The 10,973-nt window shown below is 41.5% G+C and overlaps 1 protein-coding gene and 1 pseudogene across 1 annotated transcript in view; one reads left to right on the top strand and one right to left on the bottom strand.

The window, feature by feature from the left end:
* Window positions 1–6,167, bottom strand: part of LOC102243488 — a 57,711-nt pseudogene extending 51,544 nt beyond the window's left edge.
* Window positions 6,168–6,190: 23 nt separating this feature from the next.
* PRSS38 (protease, serine, 38) overlaps window positions 6,191–10,973 on the top strand; it is a 47,012-nt gene continuing 42,229 nt past the window's right edge. The window contains exons 1-3 of the mRNA XM_005853192.2: window positions 6,191–6,377; window positions 6,671–6,833; window positions 7,590–7,861. Of these exons, the coding sequence (XP_005853254.1) occupies window positions 6,191–6,377; window positions 6,671–6,833; window positions 7,590–7,861 (622 nt within the window). The remainder of the gene's footprint in view (window positions 6,378–6,670; window positions 6,834–7,589; window positions 7,862–10,973) is intronic.

Genomic DNA, 10,973 nt, shown 5'->3' on the forward strand with positions numbered 1-10,973 from the left:
CTGTAGACAGCAGATATATGGGTCATGTTTTCTTATCCACTCAGTTACCCTATGTCTTTTGATTGGGGCATTTAATCCATTTACATTTAAAGTTATTATTGATAGGTACTTGTTTGTCACCATTTTTATTCTTTACCCCTGTGTTCCTTCTTCGTTTCCTATTTTTTCTTTTTACACCAGACCCTTTAGCATTTCTTGCATTGCTGGTTTGGTGGTAATAAACTCTCGTCATCCTTTTTTGTCTGTGAAGCTCCTGATTTCACCCTCAATTTTTATTGATAGCCTTGCTGGGTACAGTATTCTTGGATTCAGACCTTTCCTTTGCATGACTTTGTATATTTCATTCCATTCCCTTCTTGCCTGATGTGTTTCTGTTGAGAAATCAGTCACTAGTCTGATGGGGGATCTTTTATAGGTAACTTTCTGTTTCTCTCTGGCCACTTTTAAGATTCTTGCTTTGTCGTTGGTGTTTGCCAATTTAATTATAATGTGCCTTGGCGTCGGTCTTTTGGGGTTCACTTTGCTATGAATATGTATGCGTACATGTGTGTATGTGTGTGTGTGTGTACACGTGCAAGCATGTATGTGTGAATGTGTTATAGGACATAAAGAAGAAGAGCAACCATCACCCAAGGATGCATCCTCTCCTGAGGAAAGGGCTAGTGCATTTTCAGTTGTTCAGGATGGCTGTATCATATAATACAAAATAATGACTTTGTTATTGTCTTTATTTGAAGATCAGGTTTGGATTGGGAGACCTTGAAAAGAAAGAACTGTCATGGTTAATTTTATGTATCAACTTTACTAGGCCATGGTGCCTAGTTGTTTTTTTAGATGTTGTTTAAATGTTGTTCTGGAGGTATTTTGTAGAAGTGATTAACAAACACAACCAGTTGACTTTAAGTAAAGGAGATTCCCCTTGATTTGTGAGTGTGCACCATCCAGACAGTTGAAGGCCTCAAGAGTAAAAGCTGAAGTTTCCTGGAGAAGCAAGAAGGCCTCACTCAAGACTAGCACATAAACTGTCTGAGTTTCCAGCATGCTGACCTGCCCTACCAATTTCAGACTCAAGACTGAAACCTCAACTTTTGCCAGAATTTCCTGCCCTATAGATTTTGGACTTGTCAGACTCCATTTCTGTTACCAAAATCTGTAATAGTTTCCTAGGGATGCCATAACAAATTACCACAAAGTTGGTGGCTTAAAGCCACAGAAATTTATTCTCTCACAGTTCAGGAGGCCAGAAGTCTGAAACCAAGGTGTTAGCAGGGTTGGTTCATTCTGAGGGCTCTGAGGGAATGTCTGTTCCATGTCTCTTCCCTAGTTTCTGGTGATTGCCAGCAATCATTGGAATTCCTTTGTTTGCAGATGCATTATTCCAATTTCTTCCTCCATCTTCATATTGTGCTCTCCATTTATCTCTGTGTCTTCACAAGGCCATCTTCTCCCTGTATGCTTCTCTCTCCTTTTCTTATAAAGGCACCCGTTATATTGGATTATGGGCCCACCCTATTACAGTTTGACTTCATCTTCAATCTAAGAATATCTACAACGACTTTATTTGCAAGTAAGTTCACATTCATAGTACTGGGATTAGGACTTCAACATATTTGTTGAGGGGACACAATCCAACCCATAATGGATGGTAATACTCTCCAAATTTACCTACAGATTCATTACAATCTTTTTCAAAATTTCAGCTGGATTTCCTCCAGATATTAACAAACTGATCAAAAAGTAATATGAAAAAGGACTCAAAAGTCAAAACAATCTTGAAAAAGAACAAAGTTGGAAGACTTACATTTCCTGATTACACAGTTACTACAAAACTATGGTAACTGAGACAGTGTAGAACTGGCATGAGGACAGAAGCATACATCAATAGAATAGAACTAAGAGTTCAGAAATAAATCCATACATTTATGGTCAATTGTTTTTTGACAAAGGTTCCAAGATAGTCAATAGGAAAAGATTACTCTTTTCAACAAATGATGCTGGGACAAACAGATATTCACACACAAAATTTAACTAAAAATCAATCATGGACCTAAATGTAAGCGCTAACATGATAAAACACTTAGAAGAAAACATAGGAGTAAATCTTCATGATCTTAGGTTAAGCAATGGTTCCTTAGATATAAATTCCAAAGTATAAATGGCAAAAAAGAGATAAATTGGACTTCTTTAAAATTAAAACTTCTGTGTGCCATAGAACACATTCAGGAAAGTAAAAAGGCATCACACTACTGTGAGAAATATTTGCACACCATATATCTGATGAGACTTGTATCAAGAATTTATAAAAATCTTACAACTCAATAACAAAAAGAGAATCAATGTGAAACTATCACAAGTTGAAAGAAAATTCAATAAAGTAGCATACAAAAACAAACCAACAATAGCATTCACATATAAAACAATAATCAGTTAGAAGCTATCAATATCAGGAATGAAGGAGGGTCATTACTACAGGAATTGAGAGGGAATATTTACTAATAACTTTATGCCCATAAATTCAACAATTCAAGTGAAAAGGATATTTTTCTTGAAGATACAAAGCATCAAAACTCACTCAAGAAGAAATCTATAACCTGAGTACTCCTATATATTGTTACAGAAGTTGAATTCATAGTTAAAAACCCTTCAGAAAATAAAATTCCAGACCAAGTTGGTTTTACGGGCCATTCTATAGATGAATCTCAAATGTAGTATGCTAACTAGAAGAGGTCAGACTCTAAAGACTACATATATGATACTCTGGAAAAGGCAAAACTATGTGGGTGGAAAACTACATTAATTGTTTCAAGGGGCTGGAGGTAGGAGGGCTTGATTATATGGGGGCAGAGGAGACTGGGTAGGGCAGTGGAACTCTTCTATAGCTTGGCTGTCAAAACCTGCATGACTGGATCAATTTTATTGTGTGTAAGTTTTACCTTAACAGAAAAGATTTTATGGATGAATGGCAGGTCTATAAATAGTAATTGACCTAATAGAATTGGATGGGCCATAAAGAAAGCTGAAAACATCATGATCTATATATTACAGAATTCTCAAAAAGAAGCAGTATGTTTAGATCTGACTATGGGATGGAATGCTAACCCTAGGAGTATTGGAGGGGGCGGGGGGACTATTTGAAAGCAATTACTATATAGCTAAGTCTTCTCCCTACTCCATACCTCTGGACTAATGTAGCTTACTATTGCAGAAATCTGGGGCTTTGGTTTCTGCAGAGAGTAAAAGAGATAATCCACATTGGGGAGTCCCAGGAACAGTTTAGGGCCCTGGATGTCAACAATGGAAGGTTAGGAGATGATGAACATACTTAATGCAGAATGTTTAGACACAGGCACCTTCAACCTAAGCTGCCAGAACTCTGCAATAAGATCCTCACCATTCAAGAAAGGATTTGTTATTATCTGTGAAGCTAACAAGCCCAAGAGAGATGATATAAAGATACTGATATCTGAAGCTTCCCATGACTCACCCAGTTCTCTCACTGAGAAGATCAAAGTAAGTAAGCCACATCAACAGCCCAGAGTTTCCAATCACTTCTTATTCTAGCAGTCTTAATTTCAAGTTGAAGACAAAGAAATACCAGACATCTAAGAAGGGCCTCTAACATGAAAAATAAACACCAAGTCAATCAAGTTGAAAACTGCAATTTGTGGGAAACAAACTCAGCTAGGAGAGGGAAGATAAAGTTATGAAGTACTTCCAGTTCTTTAAGGTTTAAGACAGAAATGATGAATACATTCCATTTTATTTATGCCACTAATCACAACACCACAAGTCACTTACCAAAAGATTCTGTAAGGTGGACAAAAGGAGGTAGACTAGGGATCTCAGAACTGAAAGGAGAATCCAGTGGGGAGATCCCTGGGGTGTTTCTTTCCCCTGTGTGGACTTGGGGTTATTTGTGCGGTAACACACACCAGCCATAAGAAAAGCTAAGGGCCAGGAAAGGGTGGGACAACATGACAGAAACCTTCTCACCATATGCCTGCTCTGAGGGAAGCTGCACTCCTCTGTCCTCCAAAATTCACTGAAGAAGCTGGCTTCATTGATGGGAGGCTATTTTTCAAGCCCTTTCCCAGCAGTAAGGTGGCCCCTGTTGAGCATATGGGCCAAGAAATCTCAACTCAGCATTACTGACATTTAAGGCTGGGAAATTCATTGTTTTTGGAAGGTGTTCTGTGCCTTATCAGCATCCCTTTCCAGAGACTTTATAAACTCAACTACTATTGGAATCACAGTCCACTAAAGTGAGCCAGATATGCATTCTGACTTGTCAGGTTGACTACCTGCTAAATTAGACTTAAGTGGGAACCAGAGCCTTAATAATTTATACTCAAAATGCACAGGATACAGTCCGAAATTACTTGTTACATTGAGAACTAGGAAAATCTCAACTCCAATAAGAAAAGACAATCAATAGACATTAAGCTAACACATTGTTTGAATTATTGGACAAAGATTTTAAAGCAGCTATTATAAAAATTCTCCATTGAGCAATTATGAACACACTTGAAACATATTTAACATATTAAAGTGCAAGTAACCATAAAGGAAGAGAAATTATTGGCAATATATTACAGATGTTCCTCAATTTACAATGAGATTACATGTCAATAAACCCATCATAAGTTGAAAATATAAGTAAAAAATGCATTTAATACACATAACCTACCAAACATCATTCCTTAGACTAGCCTAACTAAAACATGCTCAACATTTACATTAGCCTAGATTTGGGCAAAATCATCAAACACAAAGTCTATTTTATATTGAAGTGTTGAATACCTCATGTATTTATTGAATACTGTACTGAAAGTGAAAAACAGAATGTTGTATCGGTATCACTTTCACATGGCTGTAAAGTAAAAAAATCGTTAGGCCAAACCATTATAAGTCAGAGATCATCTGTAAAAGACAAGGGATTAATAGCAAGAAATATAAAGATTTCCTAATACCACACATTCATAGCTTCCCCCATTGTAGACCTCAGTACCTTCTAATTAATTTTGCTGTGATTCTAAAACTTCTTTAAAAAAAGTAAAACCTATTTAAATATATGTATGGAGGAAAGGGATGGGGGGAGGTAGAAGAGGGTGAAAGGGAGATAAATAGTGACGGAAGGAGACTCGACTTGGGGTGGTAAACACACAATACAATATACAGATATGTACTGTATAATTGTATAAATGCAACCTATATAATTTTATTAACCAATATCACCCCAATAAATTCAATTAAAAAATAAAATAAATCCTGGGGGAAATAATTTTATGGAAAAGGACCACATCCAAATAAAGGATTAAACTACAACAAATATATATCTCCCCCAAAATGGATACACACTTTGAATAATTATAAAGGCAGTGTTTATTAAAATACATTTTATTTTCAGAGTGTAACAGAATCATCTGTTAAAGTGTGTATACATCTTGGGGGGGTGGGTACCCTGTATATATATGAAACACCTAGAGACTGGCAAACTACCTGTTTCTATATAACTCATGAACTAAGAATGGTTTTTACATTTTTTTATGCTTGAGGGAAAACAAAAGAATATGTTGTGGAATGTAAACTTCACATGAAATTCAAATTTGTATTTGGAAATAACGTTTTCTTGGAACGCAGTGCTGTTCATTTGTGTACATACTGTCACGACAGCACGACTTCAGGGGCATAGTGTACCTTCCCCACCCTTTCTTCTCTGATAGTAATATAACTTGCTTTGTTCAATGTCACATTAGTAAATAGGTGAGGAATTTTGCTGGCACTTTTCCATAATACTGCGTCCTATGACCAAACCCGAACTTGCTGGCTGGATGTTGGGAGACACGGTATGAAGTTATCCCCATTGTATCAGCCAAGAACCAGCCACCTGACCCGGAGTGAGACCACTGGAAACCACCAACCACAGCTGACCTGGGTGTGAGGACACCAAGAGTCTATCACCCGGGAGGCAGGCTGCTGAGAGCTGCCTCCACGTGCAAGTGAGCGAGTGGTGACCTGCCAGGGCCCCAGGGGGTGTCCAGATAGCGGGTGGAGAGGAGCACCAACTGGTGCCTGAGACACAGGGGTAAAACCACGTGTTTAGGGTTCCAGCACGGGCGCGAGGCGCTGGCGTTGGTGCTGTCAAGTGTCGCGTGCGCTGGCGCCATTACACATCGCGCAGCCCGCAGCCATGGTGAGTCCAGCGGGCTCCAGCCACCGCACCCCGGGGGCCTTCAGCCTCATGGCCACCCCGCCCTCCTGCCGTGGTGCTGGGCCTGGAGTTTCGAGCAAAGCCTCGGGCCTCCTCCTGCTGCTGCTGCTCCTTCTGCCCCACAGGCACCGCGACAGCGAAGGGATCACCTTGAGCCAGGATGTGGGTAGGACCCCTCCCAGCAGGGTTGGGAGTGGTTCTGGAGGCGCATCCTCCCTCCCCTTCCCTTCCTGGTTGGAGAGCCCTTTCCCTTGCCTTACCTTCCCTCCTCGCCCTCCCCTGTTCTCTCCTATCCTTCTCTCCACTTTCCTATTATCCCAGCATCCCCTTCCCTCCCCCCTACCCCCCGCCCCAACACACACACTTCTTGTGCACCGCCAGATCCTCTCTCCCTTTTGCTCATGGCCTGGCCTGCTCCTGCATAGCTGCTACTCACACGCTCTGTATCTCTCCACTCAGCCTGTGGCCAGCGTCACATGCAGGGGAAGGTCGTAGGGGGCGTGGACGCCCCTGAGGAGAAGTGGCCGTGGCAGGTCAGCGTGCACTATGGGGGCTTCCACATCTGCGGTGGGTCCATCCTCAATGAGTACTGGATCCTGACAGCAGCCCACTGCTTTAGCAAGTGAGTGGTGCTGGCCATTCCCGTGGAGGTCCAGGGACCTTGAGGCTGACCATCCAAGACAGGTCGAGCTGGGACTACATGGAATTGGAGAGAGAATGGGTCCAGCACACAGCTCCATCCTCTATAGCTTCTCCTTACACAGGGCTGAGGGGTCCTTAGGACCATCTGTTCTTTGAGATAGGTGCGGAGCCAAATCATAGGATGAGAGGTGAGGAGAGGAGACACACCATAGGACAGCTGAGACACATCACAGGAGAGAGTGGAGGGGCCACATCATAGTATGAAAGGAGAGAAGACACATCATAGGATGGGAGGAGAGGAGATAGTCATAGGAGGAGAGGAAATACATCACACAATAAGATGGGAGGAGAGGAGACTAAGAGGCTGAGAGGAGAGGGGACATGTCATAGGAGGGAAGGAGAAGAGGCACATAGCAGGGTGAGAGCTGAGGAGAGACTTACTTCTGGACAGGCCACTTTACACCTGACAAGCTCATCCTAGGCTGTTGGTGGCCAGCAGATCCTGATGGTTTCCCAGATTCTCCATGGGCCCAGGTCAAGACTTCTTTGGGGGTAATTCTTCCAAACAACTAAGTCCCCACTGTCCTGCAAGGGATTACTTTTCCACATCTTGGCTGAGAGCCTGAATACCAAGCTTCCATGCTCCCAGGCCTCCCTATGTCGGTGAGCTAATGGTGGCTCCTCTCCCCAGGTTCAAGGTGCTTAAGCCACTGTGCCTTTGTTCTCTGTCCCACAGGGACAGGCGCACTGAGGCATTTGATATGTACGTGGGCCTTGTGGACCTCAAGCTCGCAGGCCATCATACCCAGTGGTTTGAGGTGAATAAGATTATTATGCATCATACATATGAAGTGTTCCACCCTATTGGAGGTGACGTCGCTCTGGTGCAGCTGAAAAGTCCAATTGTATTTTCTGACTCTGTACTCCCCATCTGCATTGCAACCCCAGACATGAACCTTGAGAACCTTACCTGCTGGGTTACAGGATGGGGACTCATCTCCCAAACAGGTAAGAGAACAAAATGCAGCATCAATCCCTTTTTTGGAGCTTGTGGAAGGATGGTGGCTCTATGGCACTAAGAAAAGAAAGTGTTGCAGGTATCTGAGGACTACAATCCCAACCTATTTCTCTGTCAGTGTGGAGTTTCGATTTATCCCTGGCTGGCTTTGTTGTATACAAAGAAATAGTTACTTCTACTTTGAGTGTGGACTTAATATTTAGTTTATCAAGACCAAAATTTTCAAAGTAAAGTTTCCTAAGATAGTAAATTTAAAGTAATCTTTTTAGCCTATTAAAAAAAACCTACTAGTTATTCTCATTTTGTACCTAAAAGCCTTATATTTTCTTTGTAGGTTTGTACTCAGAATTTTTATGGCTAAGTAAAAGATGTTTTTAAATTGCATTTGCTAATCAGTCATAGTTTTGATTTTTGCGCATTGACCTTGTTTCTAACCACCTCATAGAACTAATTTTTAATAGCTGGTCAATTGATTATTGGACTGTTCTATATATTCTTTTTCCTTTGAGATTTTTCAGTTTTCTTTATTTTTTAAAAATATTGTTGAGAGTATTACAGATGTCCCCTTCCCCCCACCCCCTCATTGTCCCATCCACCCAGTTCCTGCCCCTGGCCCAGGCCTTCACCACCATATTGTCTGTGTCCATAAGTAATGCATATATGCATACAAGTTCTTTGGTTAATCACTCTCCCCTCACTTCCCTCTGAGATTCATCAGTCTGTTCCATACCTCTGGTTCTATTTTATTCATCAGTTTATTTTGTTCACTAGATTCCTTGTTCATTTTTTTAGATTCAATTGTTGATAAATATGTATTTATTGCCTTTTTATTGTTCATATTTTTTATCTTTTCTCTTTTGCTGCTGCTGCTTCTTTTTCTTTTTCTTCTTCTTCTTACTAACTGCTTTTCTCCTGCTGCTTTTAAGATTTTTCTCTTTGTCTTTAACCTTTGTCATTTTAATTATGATGTGTCTTGGTGTGGGCCTCTTTGGGTTCCTCTTGTTTAGGTTCCTGGACTTGTAAGGCTATTTCTTTCACCAGTTAGGAGAAGATTACTGTCATTATTTCTTCAAATAGGTTTTCAATATCTTGCTCTTTCTCTTCTGGCACCCCCATAATGTGAATTTTGGTGTGCTTCAGATTTTTCTATTCTTTTTTTTTTTTTTCTCTTCTGATTTGGGTGTTTTTTGCTTCCTCATATTTTAAATCATTGATTTGATTTTCAAAATCCTCTATTCTATTGTTGAATCCCTGTAAATTATTCTTTATTTCAGTTAGTGTATGCTTAATATCTGACTGGTCCTTTTTCACATCTCTTGAAATTCTCACTAAGATCCTTGAAATTCTCACTAAGTTCCTTGAAGCTCTCATTATTAAGATCCTTGAGCAACCTTATAACCATTGTTTTGAATTCTGTATCTAGTAGTTTGCTTGCTTTCATTTCATTTAGTTCTTTTTCTGGAGATTTCTTCTTCTCTTTCATTTGTGACATGTTTCTTTGTCCCCGCATTTTGGCTGCTTCCATGTGTTTGTTTCTATGTATTCGGTAGAGCTGCTGTGTCTCCTGGAATTGGTAGAGTGGCTTTGTGTAATAGGTGTCCTGTAGGGCCCAGTGGCTCAGTCTCCTCAGTAACCTGAGCTGGGCACTCTAGATGCACCCCTGTGTGGGATGTGTGCACAGTCTTGTTGTAGTTGAGCCTTGATTGCTGTTGGGTCACTGGGAGAAGTTGACCCTCCAGGCCAATTGGCTGTGAGGACCACCCCTATACAGAGGACACCCCTATGGAGCAGGACTTGCTTCAGTGGGGCTTTGGTGCTCACTGAGTCTTCCCCTTGAGTGTGTTTCTTGTGGATGTGAAGAGTTGTAATCTGGTATGGTCTGAATCTGTCCACCAGGTGCCCTGGCTCTGAGGCCTCCCAGGAGGTGCAAAGTCAGTCACTACCCTGAGGCCACCCATCAGGAGCTACAGAGCAATCTGCATATGGCTGCTACTTGTGTTGGGCTTGGAAGTGCCCAGGTGAGGCCAAGATGTCTTGGGCCTCTTATTGATAGGTGTGGGGCATGCTCACACCAGCTTGTTTGAGAAATTTTAGAAAAGCCTGAAGCCTGATCCAGGACAGGCCATTCTAATGGAAAAGCCACAGAAAACAGCTTGGGTGGGACGCAAATTGGATGGGACGGGGCCTCAGGGAATAACCAGGGCTGAGTGGACAGTGTGAATCAGGCCGATGGAAACTCAGATATGGCTGCCGTCAGCTCTGTGATAGGGGAGGTCTCAGCATAGGAACAATCACCCCTGAAAGCACCTCTGTCTGGAAGAATGCAGCTCCTGAGTTCTTGCTCTGATGCCAGACAATCCAATTTCTCCCTTTATGTCCATAGATCCTAAGCCATTGCCTCAGTGCTAGAGCTCAGAGGGAGCAGGACCATGTAAGTTCATATACTGGCCCTTTAAGAGGACTGCTTGGGATGTCAGCAGCCTCCGAATCACTGAGCCATAATCCCCACTGGTTTTCACAGCCTGAAGTTACAGGGGCTTCTCTTCCCAGCACTGGGACCCTAGGCTGAGGGGTGGTCTGGTGTGGCACTGGAACCCCTTACTCCTCATGGGAGGAGTCTAGATACCCCTCCCAATTAAAAGCATGCCACACATGGGTGTAGGACCAGCCCGTTCCATGCCTACACCCCTACTACCAGTCTTGGCATGCTTTCTTCTTTACTTCTCTAGTTGCAAGACTTCCATTCAGCAAGATTTCAGGTGGTTCTGAATGGTGGTCATTCTGTATTTTAGTTGTAATTTTGATGTGGTTGTGGGAGGCTATGAGTACTAGCGTTTACCTACACTGCCATCTTGGTCTCTGTCCTATATTTTTTTTAAAGCATTTTTTTTTCAAATAAGATTGCTTCATCCCTACTTTTCCTATCTTTTGTCTTTTATTTTTTTTCTTATTGCAGCAGCTGGAAACCAGTAAAAATGATGCTAAGTCTATTTTATTTTATTTTAATGGAAATGCTTGGTTTACTATTAAGTTTATGGTTTGGTCTGGAAATTTTAGATTGATATCTCATACAAGGTTAAGAAAGTTCAAAACCTGGTATAT

Source organism: Myotis brandtii, unplaced genomic scaffold, assembly GCF_000412655.1.
Source record: "Myotis brandtii unplaced genomic scaffold, ASM41265v1 scaffold100, whole genome shotgun sequence".
NCBI classification, from domain to species: Eukaryota; Metazoa; Chordata; class Mammalia; order Chiroptera; family Vespertilionidae; genus Myotis; species Myotis brandtii.